At 35.0% G+C, this 22,119-nt stretch overlaps 6 protein-coding genes and 1 long non-coding RNA gene across 10 annotated transcripts; 5 read left to right on the top strand and 2 right to left on the bottom strand.

Moving 5' to 3' along the window:
• The first annotated feature begins 624 nt into the window (after positions 1-624).
• LOC129568037 (uncharacterized) lies at positions 625-2,183 on the top strand. The gene is made up of 5 exons (XM_055445548.1): positions 625-1,157; positions 1,245-1,353; positions 1,410-1,483; positions 1,555-1,610; positions 1,702-2,183. The coding sequence occupies exons 1-5, from the start codon at positions 894-896 to the stop codon at positions 1,703-1,705; spliced, it is 507 nt and encodes a 168-aa protein (XP_055301523.1). The 5' UTR covers positions 625-893; the 3' UTR covers positions 1,706-2,183.
• A 365-nt stretch (positions 2,184-2,548) lies between these two features.
• LOC129568036 (trypsin Tyr p 3.0101-like) lies at positions 2,549-5,484 on the top strand. The gene is made up of 3 exons (XM_055445547.1): positions 2,549-3,263; positions 3,382-3,547; positions 3,772-5,484. The coding sequence occupies exons 1-3, from the start codon at positions 2,675-2,677 to the stop codon at positions 3,773-3,775; spliced, it is 759 nt and encodes a 252-aa protein (XP_055301522.1). The 5' UTR covers positions 2,549-2,674; the 3' UTR covers positions 3,776-5,484.
• Positions 5,485-5,606: 122 nt separating this feature from the next.
• Positions 5,607-7,882, top strand: LOC129568034 (chymotrypsin-2-like). Its single transcript, XM_055445545.1, has 4 exons — positions 5,607-6,807; positions 6,910-7,042; positions 7,111-7,176; positions 7,398-7,882. Exons 1-4 carry the CDS (start codon positions 6,391-6,393, stop codon positions 7,880-7,882), a joined length of 1,101 nt encoding a protein of 366 aa, XP_055301520.1. The 5' UTR covers positions 5,607-6,390.
• A 1,192-nt stretch (positions 7,883-9,074) lies between these two features.
• Positions 9,075-10,588, top strand: LOC129568035 (chymotrypsin-1-like). Its single transcript, XM_055445546.1, has 4 exons — positions 9,075-9,602; positions 9,703-9,835; positions 9,904-9,969; positions 10,046-10,588. The coding sequence occupies exons 1-4, from the start codon at positions 9,075-9,077 to the stop codon at positions 10,510-10,512; spliced, it is 1,194 nt and encodes a 397-aa protein (XP_055301521.1). The 3' UTR covers positions 10,513-10,588.
• Positions 10,589-15,003: 4,415 nt separating this feature from the next.
• LOC129568056 (protein sax-3-like) lies at positions 15,004-16,730 on the bottom strand. 2 transcript variants are annotated; one of them, XM_055445574.1, is made up of 5 exons: positions 16,375-16,730; positions 16,004-16,200; positions 15,807-15,909; positions 15,498-15,636; positions 15,004-15,341 (listed from the first exon to the last, which is right to left on the bottom strand). In XM_055445574.1, the coding sequence occupies exons 1-5, from the start codon at positions 16,427-16,429 to the stop codon at positions 15,164-15,166; spliced, it is 672 nt and encodes a 223-aa protein (XP_055301549.1). In that variant the 5' UTR covers positions 16,430-16,730; the 3' UTR covers positions 15,004-15,163. The 2 variants fall into 2 exon arrangements, with proteins under 2 accessions (XP_055301549.1, XP_055301548.1); XM_055445573.1 differs by having other exon boundaries at positions 16,004-16,203; positions 16,375-16,723.
• A 761-nt stretch (positions 16,731-17,491) lies between these two features.
• LOC129568059 (uncharacterized) lies at positions 17,492-19,159 on the top strand. Of its 3 annotated transcripts, XM_055445582.1 has the most exons (6): positions 17,492-17,720; positions 17,777-18,025; positions 18,092-18,370; positions 18,461-18,772; positions 18,847-18,884; positions 18,961-19,159. In XM_055445582.1, the coding sequence occupies exons 1-6, from the start codon at positions 17,633-17,635 to the stop codon at positions 19,117-19,119; spliced, it is 1,125 nt and encodes a 374-aa protein (XP_055301557.1). In that variant the 5' UTR covers positions 17,492-17,632; the 3' UTR covers positions 19,120-19,159. The 3 variants fall into 3 exon arrangements, with proteins under 3 accessions (XP_055301557.1, XP_055301558.1, XP_055301556.1); XM_055445583.1 differs by having other exon boundaries at positions 17,492-17,700; positions 18,847-19,159; XM_055445581.1 differs by having other exon boundaries at positions 18,847-19,159.
• Positions 19,160-20,717: 1,558 nt separating this feature from the next.
• On the bottom strand, positions 20,718-21,889 carry LOC129568038 (uncharacterized). Its single transcript, XR_008687900.1, has 2 exons — positions 21,720-21,889; positions 20,718-21,035 (listed from the first exon to the last, which is right to left on the bottom strand). It is a non-coding gene; the product is annotated as an uncharacterized LOC129568038 (long non-coding RNA).
• Positions 21,890-22,119: the final 230 nt, after the last annotated feature.

The following is a 22,119-nucleotide window of genomic DNA, read 5'->3' as shown; positions in this document are numbered from 1 at the left end:
TCACGGTTTTTTATATATTTCGTGTATTTTGCGGAGCTGATAAGAGACACCAAGTCGTTGTCTTTTATCAAAGTCCAGTTTTCAGACAAAATACACCTGCACCTACAACTCCACCAATATTTATCATATATGTGATAGTGGTTCTGCTGATAGGATTCCCACATCATGGGAAACATCAATGTAAAAAAATCAATATAACATTGCCAAGATCAATAGCAAGAGCAAGTTCCTCAACTATTGTGTCCAGTCTCGAATTCACAACAAAATTCTCATGAAAGTACAAAGTCGAAAATTCTGACTCAGAAAAAGTCCACTTGAATTATTAGTCATTCTCAAGTATATTCCCTAAGTTTTGTTAGCTCTGTTGTACAATTTTTTCTTTAAAATATAGCTTAACCAAAAAGAAAATTAGAAGAATAAACACATGCATGATGATTGATAAGCAATTGCACAAGAGACAACGCGAATAGAATATTAATCGGTAGATTACAATGGTTTATCGCGACTCCATCGGAAATTGCGATTTCAGCGCAATATCAGTAACATGCGCGATATTTGATAAGAGAATTGAAACCAATATACACTCGATCGATATCATTTGGTAAAAGTGTTGCCACTGTCATTGCAAACAGTTCCATTGAATGTTCAATGAATGAGTTTTTTTCTTTATAAAATTTGTTAGAAAAAAATTTCTTGTTGGAATTTCCATTTCAATCTTTCATAATGAAGTTCTATTTGATTATTTTGCTAGTTCATACAGTTTGTGTAGCAGTTAACAGTGAAAATGGCACAAAAGTCGAAGTGAATCCACGAAAAGTCGCCGATGGTGGGCAATTCCCATTCCAAGTATCAATACGATCATATTACACAGGTCAACAACAACTGCCAGTTGTATGTACGCTCAAAGCACTACATGGACTTATGCAATTTTGGGAGTGCTTGGAAATAACGATGGTGGCCTTAAATATAACATTGAAAATATAAAAAAACATGAGATGTTCTATTGGAATTCAAACGAGTATGACATAGCACTATTGCGAACATTTAAGGAAATGGAATTTTCATTCTGGATTAAACCAGTTGGATTGCCACCTCAGGGCTGGTCAGAAAGTTCAGACGGAGTGTCTTATCAAATGTCTGGATGGACTGAAAAAGAAGTAAATTTTGTGACAACTGCATGTCTTTAGTTTTTTTTTGGGCTAAATAATTTCAACGAGACAATTTTGTTTTCATCACTTCCCAAGGATCGGTTACTATACGAAGAGGCCACTTTGGTACCGTGTAAATCATCGCTCTCTGGTAAAGTTGTTTGTGCTAAAATGGAGGATGCATTCGGATTTGATCCATACTCAGGTATATTTTAATCGTTGTCAACTTGAAGAAAATTTTAATGATTTCTTTAATTACAGCAAGACTTTTGTCATCTAAAAGTTCTGCTAGTGGTGATTACTTGATGGGAATATTATCACATTACCAGAATTCGGTAAATGGATGAGTTTGTACAATGTACACCTATAATTCTGTACAAAACATCATTGTAAATTTTTATTTCAGATTCTAGGTAATGAGCTCTATTTGGATAACATTTTTCATGAAGCCATGATATCGATGTAGATCTGGACGTCTTCTACATTACAAATTTTCCTTTCAAATTCACATTTTATTGACATTTCGCACTGCATTACATGTTTTTAATTTCAGATGATGCCGATGCTTATACTCGTATTTCATCATTTCGTACATGGATTGAACAAAATTCAAAGCTTGCAGAGAGCATGAGCCCAGTGAAAATGATTTTGACTTTAATATTTTCACTAATCTGTTGGTTTGTGATTGTACTTCTACTGGTTAAATGCCTAAAACGTCGAGAGAGACAGAGACGTACAGCAGCACCAACAGCGGTAGTATCTTCCTTGCCTACTGTGTCAAGTATAAGTCATGGTGAATTCAGGCCTGTTTCCAACCAAAGGCAAATCATATCAGGTACTCCAGAACGCCATGTTCCTTCTGCACCTCCATCAGATCTATATCCATCAACTCCACCACCACCAAGCTATGAAGCATTATTTCCCAACAAACCGGAGTTTAGTTCAACTTAGCAAATAATTGAAATTGTTAACTCATTGGAAATTAATAAAAGCCTCATCAGTTCCTTCTGGGAGTTTGTTGACATGACAATTTGACATTTTCCACCAAAAATACCATGGAATTGCCAAAAATATCTCGAGTACATAGTAAAAATGATGTAAAAATAGAAAGGATGAATTTCAGACTATGGAAAAGTCCCCGTTATTACTCATTCGTAGGTAATTTCCTTTAACACTCTTGGCTCTGTATACAATGTTTGCTTTAAATATCTATTTCTTGGAACGAAAAAAAAATAAAAACATACGTGGATGTTGATAAGCATGACACAATCGATAACACGAATCGACGTTATCCATTGGTAGAAGAATTCAATTGTTTATCATGACTTTATTGGGTTTTATGGATTCAGTAATATGCGAAATCCGATAAGACAATTGAAATCAATATAAGCTTGATTCATGTTATCTAGGAAACGAGTTCGAACCGTCATTGCAGTCAGTTAAAGGTTTGACAGTTCAATGAATCAGTTTTTTCTTCTTAAATTTAGTGAAAAATTGTGTTAAAGTTGCTCATCAATTTTTTCATAATGAATATATACTTATTCATCGTGCTCTATCATACAGTTTGTGTAGCAGTTGACCGTGAAAATGGCACAAATATCAGAATAAGTCTCCGAATAGACGCTACTGATGATCAATTTCCGTTCCAAGTATCGCTGCAATCGTATGATAGACATATTTGTAGCGGTGCTATCGTCAACAATCGTTTCATTTTAACGTCTGCCAGTTGTGTCCATGCTCAAAGTGCTAAATGGATTTATGCCGTTTTGGGGAGACTTCGACTAAACCAACGAATTGATATAAAATATATCAGTGAACATGAATCATTCAGTGTGGTCTCGCTGAAAAATAACCTAGCACTATTGCGAACAGTTCAAGAAATAAATTTTTCACATTGGATTCAACCAGTGCGATTATTGTCTTCAAACTTGACAGATAATGAAAACCATGAACTTCAATTATCCGGGTGGAATGAACTAAGAGTGCGAGATGGGTTGCAATATCAAAATGTTAGTTTTGTTCAGTGCAAAGCAGAAGACACACATTTAGATATCTCTGATGGAGTTGTTTGTGCTGAAAATTATGAGTCTCTAAGCGATTTTCGTCCAGACAAAGGTAGATTTTGATTGTGTTCATTGTTCAATTTGAAAACCAAATTGAAACGTATTGTTGAAAATAATAGTAACAAGGGAGGTATTTTGAATTGACTGAAGCCCTTTGAATTTACATACAGGAAGCCTTTTGTCAGTGAAAAGTTCGGACGGGCGAAATTACTTGGTGGGGATATTATCACGCTATCATACATGGGTAAATACACAAATTTCAGCTTCAATTTTCATAATTTTTCACTCGGATCACGGCCTCGTTCATCATCGTGGATTTTTCATTTCAGAATACAGGTAATGATGAGCTTTATTTGGAATTGATGACATTCTTCATAGCTTTATATTAGTTCAAATGAACACAAATGACCGAGAAGAATCCTTTACTCTAGTTTAATGAGACAGCTTACCTTGAGTTTGTTACAACGATAAACTGGAATAGAATTTATTTTCAAGATCTGAATACGCTTTGAATTCACATTATAATGCCCATTTTCACTTATACCACATTTTAATTCCAGATGATCCCGATATTTACACTCGTATATCATCATTTTTTCCATGGATTGAAGAAAATTCAAAGTTTGAGGAAATCAACAAGACTCCCGCCAAATTGATTATCATTTCGTTTTTTTCAGTAAAAGTATTTTTTGTGATTATGGTTCTGGTGGTCAAATATGCGAAAAGTGGAAATAATCAGAGTGAAGCGTCATCGCAATCACCGGCTGCCACTTTATCACCTATTGTCTCAAGTATAAGTCGTGACTACACCACGCCTGTTTCTAATCTAAATTCTGGTGTCTCACAACCATATGTTTCATCTACATCCCATATGGCTCCATCGACTCATACATCATCTCCTGATGATCTCCCACCAAAATACGAAGATTTATTTCCAAACAAATCAGACACCTTCGTATGATCAACGTCTAGTTCAAACGATTGAGCTTTTTGCGCAACAATGATTAATATCCCCGGTGGATTCATACAAGTGATAAGCCGTATCAATAAATTAAATGTGATAACAATTGAAACCATTTCATGAAATAAGAAAAGAGAACAAAAAAATTATGAAAAAAATTCATTGAATTATCTTGTGAGTCTTGTTTTGAGAATATTTTTGAAAAATTGACAAAAGATCATATCGGAAACTGAAATTTTGTGCCCTTCGAACGAATGTAGAGGTTATATGCGAAAAAAAAATGTAATGGGATTGTCAATTTCTGCGCACTAAATTCCCAATCGTTTCGCTTTACAGACGGTCTGTGTTTCGTTATCATTGTCTTGATTTGATCGTCACATTGAGCGAATCGTGATTATGACAACAAAAATGGATTGAACTTTGGTGCTGTTCAAAAAGGTACAAAAAAAAATGCGGATAAATTTTTGATAACTGAATTTTTTCAACTGATTAAAATTGAATCAGTCAGTAAGGAGCTACGCTCTGATTAAAACTGTATGCTTAAATTGTGATTTATCGAACAAATGGCAATTGATAAACAGGACGCAATTATCATACATTTTTACAGCTATATATCAATCTAGTTCCATTCTTCGTTGTAGACACTTAACATTTAGATTGTTCCAACTGTTCACTGATAATTTTTGTTCGCAGAATTTGTAAACATTTTCTTGGAATTTCAATTTTAGCAATTCACCATGAAGTTCTACTTGATTATTGCGTTAATTTATACGATTGGTACGGCAGCTGATAAACCCGATAGTGAAAGTAGTACAAACAAAGAATCAAGTTATATAACAATTGATCCTGCATATTATGTGTATCCATTGTTGGGCATTATGTGTGTGATAGTGGCTGTGTTGGTCAAATGTAGAAAAAGACGAGGTGAAAGAAGCTGTACAGTATTGTCAACAGCAACAGTACCTTCCTTACCTACTGTACGAAGTATAAGTCGTGACTACACCATGCCTGTCTCCAATCTAAGGCCTATATGTGTAAATTCAAGTGCCTCCCAACGATACACCATACCTGAACCTCTATCATCATTTCAACTACCACCAAGCTACGAAGAATTGTTTCCCAACAAACCGGACTTCAGGTCGCCTCCATATAATCAACATCAAATTCAAATAATCTGATTTTCGTGGAAAATGACACGTGTAGCTTAAATGCACGTCCGACTCATCGCCGAACCAAAAAAAGATAACAAAAAAAATAAATGTGATAACAATTAAATTTCATGATATCAAATACATTAAATTTGTCCACCTTATGTAACGTTTTTACATTATCAAAGTACATGGAAATGGAAGAGATACAGTTTTATTCCGTGGGGCCTTTTTTTCATCGTATTTTGCGCCAATTTTTATATATTACCGCTTCTAGTACACCTGCATCACGATATTGAACACAGAAAATGGAAAAATATGGAATACCTATCGAAAAACTGAAATTGAAAATTTATAAAACAGTTTGGACGTGAATTGTTTAACTCTCCAAGTACTAAGAAATCCAGGAAATTTTCTAAAAAGTTGATAAGCATAACACATTGTCTGCGTATTTTTGACAATAATAGAGCCTTTGTTGTTAAACATCAATCAATCGATTTATTTCAATTGATAGTCATAAATGGGGTATTGCCATAGACAAATGACTTGGAATTATTTTGCACGTATAAAGATAATTTCAGTAAAACATGAAAATGACAAGAAAGTTGGGATAAGTCCTAGACTAATCGCCTATGAAGGATAATATCCATGCATCACTACGAATAGAACCAAGAGAGCAACATCTTTGCGGTCGAATTTTTTTGGTTATTTCCAATGACATCTCATACTCAGAAATGAGATAGACTTGTCGATACCTACGCATTTGATAACCAATTGATTTGGTTTAACTTTGTAGGATTTTCGTTATCAATAATTAGAGCCAGTCATAATACCGATTCATATAGATTATATTTCAGCGAGGTGTTGGCTAAATTAGTCAGTGTAAAGGTGTTCCATCCGCCATTGAAAACAGTCACTATTTTATGGTTCAAGGAATTGTGTTCAGTAAAATATGTTAGAAGATCAATTTTCCAACATGAAATTTGTTTGGATAATCGTGTTAGTTCAAACAGGTTGTGTAATAGCTGACAGTGTAAGTGGCAAAAATAGCAGAATAACTCCTCGAAACGATGCCGCATCTGGTCAATTTCCATTCCAAGTGTCGATTCAATGGAATAGTCTTGTGTTCGGAACGAAACATATCTGCAGTGGGGCCGTCATCAACAACCGTTTTGACTTCGGCCAGTTGTGTTCATAAAAGAAGTCCTAACGGGATCCTTGCAATTTTGGGGCATACTCGAATAAATTGTGATTTAAGGCTATCCCGAACTAATTTCAGCATAGAAAATATCATTGTACACGAATCGTTCAGCACAATCTTGCTGAGAAATAACATAGCGCTTTTGCAAACGGTGTCAGAAATTGAGTTTTCAAATCAAATTCAACCAGTTCAATTGCCAATCAATTGGTCAAATGATATGAATAGAAATCTCACGATGACTGGATGGCATAGAAGTTACAACATAGACATCGTCACATTTACTAACGTAAGTTGATTCAAAATCAATACAAATCCAAATGACATTCAAGTGTTTTCTTATGAAGTAGCCTGAGTTTTGAGTAGGATTATTTAATTTGTTTTTTTTTAGTCAAACCAACAGTTACAATACGAAGATACTAGCTATGTGGAATGCAAAACCAAACAAACATCCCATCATGACCAGTATGGAATTGTTTGTACAGAAAATGAATTTTCTGGATCTGAATATACTTTAGACAAAGGTAGATTTTTATCATTGGATGAAATCAATGTGTTGAAATTGTACTGATTCCTTTGCTTTCAACTGCAGGAAGCCTTTTGACAGAAAACAACTACTTGGTGGGAATAATATCACTTGATAGGTATCACAATTCAGGTATTGAACTTTACTTAATGCTCATTGTTTGAGTCAATTCACAATTTTGCAAGCTGACGACACTTCAGTACAAAATATCTTTTGAGTGCTTGCAGCGCCACGAACTCTCGTATCATTTTGTATTGAAATTTCGTTAGTTCATGAGTTCGCCGTAAATTTCGTCAAAACGTGTCGTCACTTTGCAATTTTGACTCTATTTTTGTTCACATTTGTTCTTCTAGGAGATCCCCTTACGTACAATAACATTTCATCATATGTCCCATGGATCGAAGTAAATTTAAAAGTCAAGGAAAGTCCAAAACCGGAATCCAAATCCAATTCAAATTTCTGGCTGGTTTTACTTATTGTGATTGGAGTGACAACTTTTATTGGAATATTTTCATTTCGTAAATTTAATGCACGAATTGCAACGACAATACCAAGATCAACACCATCACCAGTAGCATCTAGAACCCCGAATCGAACAGCAGCTACTTCTTCGCGAACTGCGTCTAGAATACATCGTGATAGATTGGCTGTATCTATATATACGATACACGAAGATGAACCAATTCCATCTGCAACACCGGCTCAAACTGTGCCAACTGCTCCGCCCGTGATCACACCATTGCCAAACGTATCATCACCGATAACGCCCCCTCCGTGCTATGACACTTTATTCCCTGTTAAGGTGGAAGATGACTCGAACACACGATCTCCAATTTAAATTACTTTGAAATATATGAGATAGGCTTACATGAAATATTGAAAAAAAGCGATAGAATTTTTTCTTTATTGAAAACCAATTCGATATCAATGCATTTCAATTTGACTCAGTTTCATTTCATTGAATCATTTTTTTGTCATCAGTACTTAGAGCTAATCATGATACTAAGTTGAAATCGGATTAAATGACGTCAAGTATACAAAAAAAGTCTTACGGAATTATTCCCTAAGGAGATAGGCAACGAAAAAACGTTTTGCCAATTCCTTTGAACTTTGTTGATTATTACGTTTTCAACTTTGGACTCATCAAAGTTCGACGCTTTCAATTTATCAATAAATTGGGTGAATACGATCGTATCAAATGCATGGAGCTACGCACATGAGAAACACGTGCAAAATTCGTCGCACCTGATAGGACAAATGAGTAATACTCATACGATATAGTCTAGCCGGTTTTGCACTTATAAAGATCAGAATTGAATCGAAGTTTGTTGTGAACAGTTAGCTTCTAGTTGTAACGGGACAAACGGTTACCGATTACTATTTCAATAGTCCATTGCAGAAATTGGAAATGATAACCGTTTCGATCTGACTTGAAATGCTTAGTGCAGAGTTATTTCAATTGTGAATTTGTTTCTAACAGTTGAGGATCAGACATTTTAATTCATTCAGTGCTTGACAGCGTGAAAATCTTGAAATAATTTATTCGTTTCAACCGATAAACGATAGCTTCCTTTTGTGACGTCGTTTGTCAACCAAAAATATTCGTGAAGATTGAAATGAGAATATCCAAAAGCCACGAATGAATCATACTCTATTTTATCAAAATATAAGTTGTCAAAAAAACATACGTCTACTTCCAAACGCACAAATCTTTCAGTTGTATGCAAGTGAAAAATGACTAAAAAAAATTCCATTCGAAACAGGAAACATTTGGCACTATGGACTTTTGTCGAATTATTATGAAAAAATCCATTTTTCATTATTTTTAACAACATATCATACTTGGAAATGAGTCGGGCTTGTCGATAACCACTCATTTGATAACCAGATGATTTAACCTGACTCATGTAGATTATATTTCAACGAAATGTTAGCTGAATTATTCAGTGTACGCTGTTGTTGTTATATGCTCTACCCGTCACTGAAAACAGTCGCAACTGTACGGTTCAAGAATTTGTGTTCGGTGTAATATGTTAGAATTTCAATCTTTTATAATGAAGGTCTTTTTGATTATCGTGCTAGTTCATGCAGTTTGTGTAGCAGTTGACAGTGCAAGTGGCAGAAACATCGGAATAGCTCCTCGAAGTGATGCCGCCGATTATCAATTTTCATTCCAAGTATCGATTCAATTTAATAGTATTGTATTCGGAACGATACATATCTGCAGTGGGGCCGTCATCAACAACCGTTTCATTTTGACTTCTGCCAGTTGTGTTCATGAATACAGACCTAACTGGATCAATGCGATTTTGGGGTATACTCGAATGGGCCGATCCTGTACTAATCTAAGCATTGAAAATATCGATCAACATGAATCGTTCAGTGCATTTCCGCTGAGAAATAATATAGCGCTATTGCAAACGGTGTCAGAAATTGAGTTTTCAAATCAAATTCAACCAGTGCAATTGCCAATCAATTGGTCAAATGATATGAATAGAAATCTCACGATAAGTGGATGGCATAGAAGTTCCAACATAGACATCGTCACATTTACTTACGTAAGTTGATTCAAAATCGATACAAATCCAAATGAGATTTAAGTGTTTTCTTATGAAGTAGCCAGAGTTTTGAGTAGGATTATTTAATTCGTTTTTTTAGTCAAACCAACAGTTCCAATACAACGATACCAGTTATGTGGAATGCAAAACAAAACAAATACACCAGGATAACCCGTATGGAATTGTTTGTAAAGAAAATGAATTTTCTGGATCTGAATATACTTTAGACAAAGGTAGATTTTTATCATTGAATGAAATCAATGTGTTGAAATTGTACTGATTCGTTTGCTTTCATTTGCAGGAAGCCTTTTGACAGAAAACAACTACTTGGTGGGAATAATATCACTTGATAGGTACCACAATTCAGGTATTGAACTTTACTTAATGTTCATTGTTTGAGCCATTTTCACAATTGACTCTATTTTTGTTCACTTTTTTCCTAGGAGATCCCCTTACGTACACTAACATTTCATCATATGTCCCATGGATTGAAGCAAACTTAAAAGTCAAAAAAAGTTCAGAATCAGAATCAAAATCATATATCTGGCCATATATTTATCTTGGTCTAATTGGGGGAATAGTTTTTATTGTGCTAACTTATTTGTTTCGTAAATGTTGTAAATACATTGCAGAACGCCCAACCCCGAATTATACAACAACACCGAATCAGACAACAGCTACTTCTCCTCAAACTTTCAGACGCATAGATCCTGACAGAGTTATTGTACCTATACATACGATGGACGAAAGTGAGCATGTTCCATCTGCACCACCATCTCAAAGCGTGCCAACAGCTCCGTCCGCGATCACACCATTGCCAAACGCATCAACACCACCACCAACACCCCCTCCAAGCTACGATACTTTATTCCCTGTTAAAGTGGAAGATGACTCAGACACACGATTTTAAATTATATTTCCCATTTTAAATTATATTTCATGAAATAAAAAAGCGAATGAATTTGTCCACTCATTTCGAAAACCAATTTGATATCAACGCATTTCAATTTGATACGGTTTCATTTTATTGAATCATTTTTTGTTATTTCAGTACTTGGAGCTACACTTGTGAAATTTTCTTGACTATGGTGACTAGATGTTAGTCATTTAATCTATTTTCTCCATACAATTTATGAGTGCCTAGTGATTGAAATAGTCAACTATTTTGGGACATTTTGACTCTATTTTGTGTGCACTATGAAATGATTGAAATTCCAATCACTAGTCAGTCATAGTCAACACATTTGGCTGACTAAATAGGTCAACTTGACAGAATTTGTACAACGTTGATTGAAATCCATTGGAATATCCCAAATTCTTGAAGCTAATTCAGTCATACGATTCCCAATTTAGATAACTTCGCGTCGATAAGCCGCTTCACATCACACATGAATCACTGCCATTAATCTTGAATGAATTGGAGATAGGCAACAACAAAAAAACCATTGCCAATTCCAGCTAATTACGTGCCAAATGATATATTACATAGTTTAATACATAAATTGATGTTAGCATTGAAGATATATGCAAAGACTTTCCGTATATTCATTTAAACGGTTTGTGCGGAAGCCAGAATCACAGGAGGTAATATAACACGTTCAAATGTGATCAATGTAGCAATGTTGAGTTTCGATGCAAAATCACTTCGATCGAAAATGATGATCGAAGAACAAATGGCAAAATCAAGTGGTAATGAGACTGCCATCGTTTTGGCGGTAGTTTCTTTATTCTCAATTGAGGCAATTTTTTTCTATAATACTATGTTGCCAAATGGTGCCAAGAAAAAGAACAAACTCTATTGACTCTGTTAGTGAGCTTAGAACTGCCAACAATCTAGAATCCGCACCGTCAGATCCATCACCAGTGCCACCACCACCAAGCTATGATACTTTGTTCGACGCCTCACCTTTCGAAATCAAAAACCCGATCTAAGTCATTTGTGTCCGTGCAAATGTGCCTCTTTCATGATCAATTTGTATTCTGAGGATAAAAAATCCAACCCGTTTATTCATTTAACTATTTGAGCACATATGCCTCATTTAGAACGCATTCAATCAAAGAAAAAGGTGATACAAACTCAACTGCGATCAAACAAAGTTCAATTTTTTACATTCAAATTTTCAGTTCCTATTGACGACAAGCCAATTGACATGCTACATATTAAAAAGTTATATGTTAACTGTAACCGCCTAGAAAAACTTGAAACATGAAACGTTTTGAACAAATTCCATCGAAGTAGATAGATATTTTACACTCATAGTGAAACATATGACAAAAATGAAGTGGAATCGATTCGTTCCACACATGAAACCAAAAAATGAATCGATCCTATTTCACTGGATGATTGTTGTTGTTCTTCGTTATCGCTTGAACTAATCGCAGTTCGACCATGAAATTAAGGGAAAAAACGAATTGAAAAAATATTGAGTTTTAAAAATGAATTTGGCACCATCATAAATTAGCAATTATCTACATTTGACACCAGCAACTCAAAATCAATTCAAGTAAAAACGACTCAAAATGACTTCGTTGAATATGTATATTTCTTGTTTCCATTTGCAACTGTCGTCGTCCAACGCATATCTATAAGGCATTTTTTTATCGCAAGACAGCAGAAAGTGCGTGCCTGCACTTGTGCTGTAAACGGAAAAAAACACACTAAAAATCAAATATAGAAAAAAGACTGTGGAATGGAAAAAACGTGACGATCGCGTAAGGCAAGAAGCTAGTCGTATGTAAATATTTATTCTGAATGATTGTACGGGCATAGTGCAGCAACAAGCTGCTTCATCAGCCAAATGTTCGAATACAATGAATTGCTCCGAATCATAACGAATCGTAATCTATTTCTTCTATTTACTGATCGAAACTGTTGCACTGATAAGCGCATTTACCATTTAGTGAAATTCACTTGATAACGAATTCACTTCACAGCAAACAAAGTTACGAACCGTAACTTACGGTTTTAGTGTTTACATTTTGAAATCGCACCACTTTTTTCTCGATTGGTAGTTTCTTGACAACATTTTTTTTTATTCGTGTTTACCTCAATCTAATCAATGCATTGTTTAATTAAAAGATATAAGAATGAGAGAAAATAAAGAAGTGCACGAAACTTTGTATTTTGGTAATGTTCACAATCAGTAGCTATTGATCGATTGGTTATTTGATTACAAATCTTAACACACACACACACACCAAAAAAATATTATTGTCTACCTACCATTTTTAAGTTTTTATAGGTTTCTTCTCTCTCTCTCTCACTCTCTCTCTCACTCTCTCTCTCTCTCTCTCGCTCGCTCGTTCTTTTTTCCATTCCGAACAAAACTAAACAAAGAAAAATGGGAAAAACGAACGAATAAACAGAAAACAAACCAATAACTTATTGATAAAGATAACGAAACACACAAAAGAAAACGAGAACAAAAGAGCACAACAAACTATGGGTATACAATGGAAAGAGAGACGAGAAAAGCCATATACGAAACAGTGGAACAGAAAATGGAACACAGAAAAATTGTGTATGCCAGACAGTTTGGCTACATGTTGCCTCTATGTATGAGTATGTAATGTGAATCGGATAACGATCGTAAGTTTACGTTACAAATGTGGAAAGAGAGACCAGCGAACAAGCCAACAAGCAAGCAAGCAAAAAAAAGGTATTGTAATGACAACAATCAAATCAAATCGGGCACCAAAAATAATAACAACGTCAATGCTGCTGCTGCATCGACAAAATGCCCAAGTGTTCACATACACATATTGAAATCAAGTAGATTCTCTTCACCAATCATTTTCCACACGAAACCAGAATTGAAAGAGAAAATACACATATTTTGCTTGTCATACATTATAACGCAATTTTTCGTTTCGATTCTTTTCAATGGCCCAAATATTGCAATTGAGTGAAGCGATAAATAAAAAAACATAACATTCGATCGACCTGCTTCGTCCGAATGCATTCATTCTCGATTCGAAGCGTGTTGAATTTGTTCGATTCTTTTTTCGACTTTTCCTTCTTGTTCCGTATTTGGCTTGGGTTTTGGCACGACTGTTTCTTCTTCACTGTGTTAAGACCCTTTTTCTTGTTTGAGATTTCTGATGGTCCTCTTCGAAACGAATCCGTTCCATGTGTAACGTCGCGACAACAAATGGAATTGCCATTTTACATGGGCTTGAATTTTCAAACGTTGAAATTGACTCTGTGACGCTGAAATGATGATTGAAACGGCTATGTGACAAGTTTGAAATCTTGGAAATTAAGGCAAAGCAACAGATGAACATGATTATCATAATTTTACATTAGTTCCGAGACATTCAATCGAGTTTCAAATGCGAGCGTGGGCGTTGGTATGATTGAGAAATGGGTAGAGATCGACAATTTATGGTTTTCTTATTAACATTTTAAACTTCATATCGAATGGTTGATTGGAATAATCGATTGATGCGGCCAAATTGCCGGATTATTTACGTTTCGTTCACGCAATTCGATTCAAATTTATGATTTGATAAGTTAACTCAGTTAACTTAACTGAATATGGTGCCGTATTTTGGATTGATGAAGCGATTCAATGAAAGCAAATCGAATTAAGTCAAGAAATGAATAAACGAAAGATATGATTTAGTGTAATTTTGCCGATTCAATATTTATTTTTCGAAAAAAATCGACCAAAATTGAAGGAGATCCGACTCGATCGTAGCGAGAAACAAAGGTTTTGCCGAGAAATTTGATTTAATCTCGAAATTCATTTCAATTTTCAGGCGAGAAGAAAAATTCCCATAAAAATACCACTTTTTAAAAAAAATATACACTGTCTTGAAGCATGGAGATAAATGTTCCCAATTTGAAAATATAAATTTTTGAATATCTCTTGAAATATCTCGAAACAATTTCGAAATCTTTGAAATATCAATTCAGAATGGTTCAGCAACTGGCTCATTAATTCGAACGATGAACTATGAAAATAAACTGATAATCATCACGCTATAATTTGTCAATTTTCTAAACCAACTACAGCCTGCTGCAACCATTGAGTCAGTGAAATGCATGAATTTGTCCCTTTTTAAGATTTCGTTATCAATGAAATTAATTTCAGTGCTGATTAAAATGAAAATATTCTAATGCTTTCATGAGATGTTGACACATGAAGGGAAAATAAATAACATGGGAATTGGTTTAGTGTGGTCTTTGTGCTTGTTTTTAAACAAAAATAATTGTTGCGGTTTGACAGTCTGAATTTCTTTCATCGACCGACTGATTTAGACTTGACTTTACGTATCTGATGATTAATATAGTGTGATGTCAACGAGTAGAAATGAATTGGATAATTTGAATGCGACGCATTTCGTGGTGCTTGCAGAAAAGTAAAAAATCTAGAAAGAAACACATGAAATGACCTTGTTCATTTTGCCTTTATTTCCTCTACTTTTCACGACATTCAAAATGTTCGAAAATTGGTTATTTTCGTTAAACTTTCAAAAGAGGTTCAAATTGGAAACGGTATGGTGATAAAAAATCTTTATGCACTGATAGACTTGTCACTCGTTCAATTGCATTTAAATCAATTTCCATTCTCCGTTTGTTCTGACGATAGATCTGGGATTTCGCTATGCTGTACAATCACGTCTGCCGTTCTGGTAACCACTCCATTGGGATTGGATGCTGAACAATAGTAGCGACCAGAATTGTTGGGTGTAATTCGTAAGAATTCCAAGTTGTTTCCCGTTGCTCGTACATTTCTAAATTGAAAATAAATCAATATTTGGCGTGATGCACGAAGAAATGTTACAAAATGGATTTTTGAACACAATCGATTCGGTTTACAAAATACCCTTCTTGAATTTTTTTCTTCAAAATATTAAATAAAATAACTTTTCAAAACATTTTTATCTTACGGTGGGAATGGTCGATGGTCTTCGTTGTGCCATTCAATGTGAATTGGATCGTCACCAGTGGCATCACAGCGGATGTTAACGCGCTCACCAATTTGCACGGTCAATGATTTTTTTGGGTAAAAAACTACTTTCGGCAATTCTGTAGAAAAACAATGCAAAAATTATATTGTTCCGAAAAGTTGCTTCATTTTAAATGAAGATTGTAATTTATATAGATTTTTAAAGAGGAGTAGAAGTTCCTTTATAGGAAATTTAAAAAAATTCCAATCGGAAATCAACTCTAATCTAAGCTCTGCTAGATTATCTTACCAACAACAACAAGTTCGACTGCTACAATCGGGTATTCACCATGTGATTCATGTACAATGCATTCATACAGCCCAGCTGCATCTCTTTGTGTGTAGTCGATCATCTATAAAACGTTTGCAATTAATTAATCAAAATTGATTAAAAAACCATACCAAATGTTTGAATGATGTTGAAAAATAGAAATTAAAATATCATACAAAATCACCGTTGGAAAGATGTGCACTGCTTGGCAGTGGCTGACCATCTTGGCGTCTCCAAGATGTGAGTTTGTCGTAGTTTTCGATTGCACATGTCAATTTCGTACTATCACCTACGGCCACTTTGTACTGTTGTGGGTAGTTGTCCGGGAGTCTATCGATCGTTGTTGTTTCATTCTGTGTCGGATTTGGTTCCACTTCTTTTAGAATGGTTGCATTTTGTATTTTAATTGCATTTATATTGACAATTTAGACACAAAAAAGCAAAAATTGAGACAAAAATTTAAACAAAATCGATATAATATGAAATATTTTTTGGGGAGATTTTTGTTTTACCCAATTTCATTCTGAATATCAACGTATTGACTCACCTGTCAGTAAACTAGTAAAACACACGACAAACAGTATTAGCAATAATTTCTCCATGTTTGAACCCAAAATTATAAAACAATTCGCGATTTACACCTTTTTTCAGAAACGATCTCACTTTCACTTTACTTCGCTTCACTCTCCTTTTAAATCACAAATCAGATGAGCAGTCAATTTACTCACACAAGAAACATATGAATTTAGAACAGTCTCAGTTTTGAAAGCGTGAATTTAAAGAAGAAATAACAAAAATCAATAAGTGAAGAACCCGAAACGGTCCTCCAATCGAAAGCAACTTTGAACTTGTACTGATTTGATTGAAACAGTAAATTGATTTAGTTCATGCGATCTATTAAGAGTATTTCTATGCAACGCATTATTATTTCATCTAGCTGAACCATTGAATTGAGATAAGGTCATGGGAAAGCATCAACAATTACAATCTTATTTATTCCGAAAGTCACAAAAATTCGTTATCAAATATACAGTCAATCATTGCCCTACAATCGTCAAATACGAACAATTCAACGTATTACTCCATTTGATTGCAGTTTGATGTCAACAAAACACGTTTTATATTGCCATTGATTTCCAAGAGGGCTCTTTCAAACAAAAGCAAGTCGAATCTTTGTGAAAATAATGAATTGTAAAGAAATTTCATGATGATCAAATTTCAGAATATCTCTCGTTGACCGAGTGATTTAGACAGGCCAGTAAATTTGCTGTTGGAGATAACACGCGATGACATTTTCTAGCGTACAATGTACGCCGTACATTGCAACGCTGTTAAACCACACTGACTGGGTAGACAAAAAATTTACTGCTCTGGACTTAAGCTTGATACCACCTGATACTTGGTTCCACTAACGACTTTTACAGTTTTATGCAAACGAATAGACTTGCATGCATGCAATCGATACATGCATCTAACATAACTGTCCAAAATACTTGTATCCATCCTATGGAAAATATTGAGACTCTCGGAACCAAAAATGATGTGGCAATGACGATGTTTCTAAAATATTTTCCAACAATCAGACGGTTACTTCGATTGATTGCCGATATTTGTAGAAATGCAAACATCTGACGTTTTTGTAAATTTTCCCCAACAATGTTGGCTTTGAAGTATTTACAAATTGTTTATTGAAATGAATAAATGCTGCAAAATCGACGCGTAAACAAGCGAGAAGTTAAAATCAAAATTTTTGTGTGAATTGTACCCAGAAGTATTCCAAAATTTCCCGTTAATTGATAATTGAAATGATAGCTTTAGCAAATCCAGATCCGGCCATTGAAATCGCAGAAAATTTCGAAAAATTGTCTACAAAGTTTGAAGTGTTTTACCAAGGTAACGATTTAATTATTTATATGTACGATTTTGTCGTTTTTCTATTTATTATCAAGGTCATCCAGTGAAAGTGCGTACTTTGGGGTCCTCATATGATGTTTCATTCGTTAAAGACGCTGAACTTCTTGCGTTTACACCGGAGAACTCAAAATGTAAATTCCATGTGTGTTTCGGTGAAAATGACGAACATACGATGGAACCTGATAGAGTCAATATTGATGCCAATGAGGTCGATTCGGCCAATTTTCAAGCATTCATAAAGGATGTAAACGATTGTATTGACGATTTCGATATAATTCTTCGAAGTGAGCAAACCGATAAAATCAACATGGAAAACGGTATTGATTTAGTTAATAAAAATATTTTTTCAGATGAGAAGTGTTTGATTTATCATGAAGACTATGGGATTTGGATCGAGGCTGAAATTATTGATGTCCATCTCTCGAGCTCTTGCTATTATCATGTCAATTACAACAGACATTTTTCAGGATCTGGGAAAGTGTTGGCACGTAATGTCCGTCTTAATCATTCTTTCTGCTCGTGTGGATCGTATGTACCTAGGGATTATTTGAAAAAGCATCGAGATTGTGCGGTTCATCTCGGACATGCCTTAACAAAAGTTTATCTTCGTTTTCTGGCGGAGTACAAAGGTTTTTTCAGACATACATAAAATGATGTACCGTCATTGACGGTTAATCATTCAAATATGAAAAACGGTTTACATTTTATATTCTTCAAAGGTCTTGAGGTTACTGTTCGTGGTCAACAAGCTACGCTTGAGGAGACTTGTAAGCCATGGTTAGATGAAAATATTAGGTTTCGTCTCAAACTCATTGAAAATGGTGAAGAAATCGAAGAAAGTTTCCAAAATATTGATTGTGGACATCAATGCATAGTTTGTCGCAAAGTTTTCACTGGCGCTGAAATTGTTTGCCATTTGGAAACACATTTTTATGGCTTGAATGTTGGTCCGCTAGTAGGTAATGATGTATTAGCACAGATGTCACGGGATTTGATTGAAAAATTCCAGCAATTCGATTGGGGTCTTAAAAGTTAGCATTTACATTATGACGTCAATATGAGTATCAAGTTGATCGAAATATTATCAAATTATGATCCCCCACAGAAGCTCAGGCTATTGTTCATGATGAAGAACATTTTGAATGGATCCTCGTTGAACTCCAATCTCTCAGTCTATCTAAATCTGGTTGTGCAACTTATCACGTACGACATTTACAGAGAAATGCTGATAACGAATGGGTGGAAGCTCAAAATGTGCGCAATGAATTTTGGATTTGCCCTGATTGCGCTACGCCTGCATACTTCCCTCGGCATGAAGTTCAAGAACATGTGTCAAGCCACACTGATGATAGCGGTATATTTGGTTAGGTTTGGATAAGCTTTTAAATAAAATACAGAGCATCTGATCGTTGAATGTTTATTTTATTTATTTATTCTGAATGCTTGCGCTTCTGAGGAGAAAATTGTCGTCGCTGAAAATTATGAAAACTTTGCGAGATAAGAGATTAAAGATGAAACATAACGAAGCACCCCGAGTTTTATAGATTTTCCAAAACCCCCAATCTACCAAAAACTTGTGCAAAAAAACTGAAAAGTCACAACATACTCACTTTTTTTCAATGAATTAAATGGAAAAACAACTAATCGGTTAGGTTACTTCGATTGATTGGGCGATATTTTTTTTTATAGAAATGCAAACATGGTGTTGTGATTCTTTTTTCGAAAAGTTGCCTTTGCAGTATTTGAAATTTTAAAAGTTGTCAATTGAAATGAAAAATTAAGCTTTGAAAGTTGTAGTTCAATCATTCAGAGTGCAAAATCGATGCGTAAAGGGGCAAAATTCAGCGAAAAGTTGAAATCAGAATAAATTCGTGAAGTTAGATTGATTGTTTCAAAATTTACCAAGTTATTTGATAATTGAGAGATGGCAAATTTAGATCCGGCTGTTGAAATTGCAAGAGAATTCGAAAGGTTGACTGAACAATTTCGAATGTACTACGAAGGTAACGATTGATTATAATGTACGAAATAATTTTCAAGTACAAATCCTTTCATTTGGTTCCATTTATCATCAAGATCGTCCGTGTAAAGTGCGTAATTTGGCATATGGTATTCCCAACGCTAGAGCTATCGCTAGAGACGCTCAACTTCTTGCGTTTACTCAGAAAAAATCTTGGTGTTATTTCTATGTTAGTTTCAGTGGAAACGATGAAGATATGGTGAAACCGAGTAAAATCATTATTGAAGATTCAGAACGTTTTGAACAATTTGCGGACGAAGTAAATGATTGTATTGACAATTTCGATGAAAAGCTTCGAGGTGAACCGATCGATAATTTATGGATAAAAATAGTATTAAACTATTAAAAACCTCTTATTTTAGATAAGGAGTGTATGATTTATCATGAAGACTATGGCGTTTGGATCGAGGGTCGAATTATTGGCCTCCTACTCTCGACCTCTTGCTTTTACGATGTCAATTACAACAGAAACTTTTCAGGATTTGGAGAAGTGCGAGCACGTGATGTCCGTCTTTACGGTTCTCGCTGCACGTGTGGGTCATATGTACCTGGAGACTATTTGCAAAAGCATCGAGATTGTGCGGTTCATCTCGGACATGCCTTAACAAAAGTTTATCTTCGTTTTCTGGCGGAATACAAAGGTTTTTTTCTCAGACATATGAAATGAGAGGTAACAATTCAGATATGGAAAACGATTAGCACTTTATATTCTTTGAAGGTCTTGAGGTTACTGTTCGTGGTCAACAAGCCACACTCGAGGAAACTCGTAAGCCGTGGATAGATGAAAATATTAGGTTTCGTCTCAAATGGATTGAAAATGGTCAAGAATTCGAAGAAAGTTTCCAAAATGATGCTGTACGTAGGTTGCTGCTTAAGTTTCTGGCCTAACCTAGTTCTAGTGTTTTCCGAAGCAAAACTTTGGGTCAGTCAAAAAGTTTGACCTTTTTTGAGCTAAGTTTCCTCAGACGTCAACTGTTGATTCACTACGGATCGTGGTGTTTTATGAGCTTGAATATTTCAATTTGATGAAAAAATTGAATTTTTCCGCAAACATTTTAGTGCAATGATTTTTTCCGATTTTTGAGAGGGACTAACTCAACAAGAGTGCCGTGATAGCCTCAAATTCGCTTTGGGTGATAAAACTCGGTCCATTCCAAGTATTTAGAGGTGATATAACGATTTTAAATGTTGACGAAGCTCACTCAAAAATGAGTCCGCAGGAAAGTCGTAAAATATCAGCTGTAACGCCGGAACACATTGATGCTGTGCGAAACCTAAAGGTGGAATATTCTCATACGACTTATAGTGAGATTGGGGCATCCTTTGGCATTAGTATGACATGCATGAGGTCAATATTACATGTGGTTTTAGTGACGTGAATGCCTTTCACATGTCAAAACCTCCAAATATGTTTTCAACCAAAAAAAAGAGTTTTGGACAAAAATAGGCCTACAAACTCTCAATAATGCAATTTTGATAGGCTGAAAAACCCTCAATCGTCACTAGAGATTACAAAATTATCATTTATGAGTATAGCATGTCATCCCAGAAGGTTTTAGTGATAGTATCGTGTTTGAAAATAACAGAAAATTTTCCTTATTTCTGAAAAAACAGACGATTTTCGCAAATTGCAATGCTTCGTTCTGGGAAAAAATGATTTACATGACTGTTATTATACTTTGGAATTGTAGTGCCATGAATTCTGAATAAAGCGGACATTTTTGGAATGAAAATATTCAGAAAATGGGCCAAAAACTGGGAACTATCTGTCACTTCATGAATTTTCACCTTTTGACATGCCTTCATTCAATCGAATATTTGCAGGCCCAAAATATAAAATAATGGTTTCGTTAGCCAGAAATTATTAAATTGAGGATAAACGAAGTTTTTTAGGTGGTTAACAACAGAATAATCAATTTTTCCCATATCGAAAAATGAAGTTTATTGTTGAAATTTACGATTTTTCCAGGTATCCCTTGGAAAGGAGGCTTAGACACACCCAGTAATGTAAAACAATCCCTGCTATAGTGTTTTTTAGCCTAAAAAATGTCAAACTTTCCGATGGAATCGTCAGATTGCATCTGAAAACACTAGAAATAGGTTAGGCCAGAAACTTATGCAGCGACCCTCGTATTAAAGGAGATGTTATGGCGGGTACGGAACATATTCAACCGATTCGATCTCGAGCTAAATGGTTAGCATAATGTTGGACAAATAGTATCAAATGGTTATTGATCCATTAATCGTTTTTTCTAGGAACTACGGCTATTATTCATGATGAAGAACATTTTGAGTGGGTCAGCGTTGAACTCCTGTCCCTCAGACTATCAGAATCTGGTTGTGCAACTTATCACGTAC

This window comes from Sitodiplosis mosellana, unplaced genomic scaffold (genome assembly GCF_009176505.1).
Source record: "Sitodiplosis mosellana isolate CC-2019 unplaced genomic scaffold, AAFC_SMos_1.0 Smas_scaffold_15, whole genome shotgun sequence".
Classification (NCBI taxonomy): Eukaryota; Metazoa; Arthropoda; class Insecta; order Diptera; family Cecidomyiidae; genus Sitodiplosis; species Sitodiplosis mosellana.
Note: the sequence above shows the minus strand (reverse complement) of the source record. Positions and strands in the feature narration are given on the sequence as shown.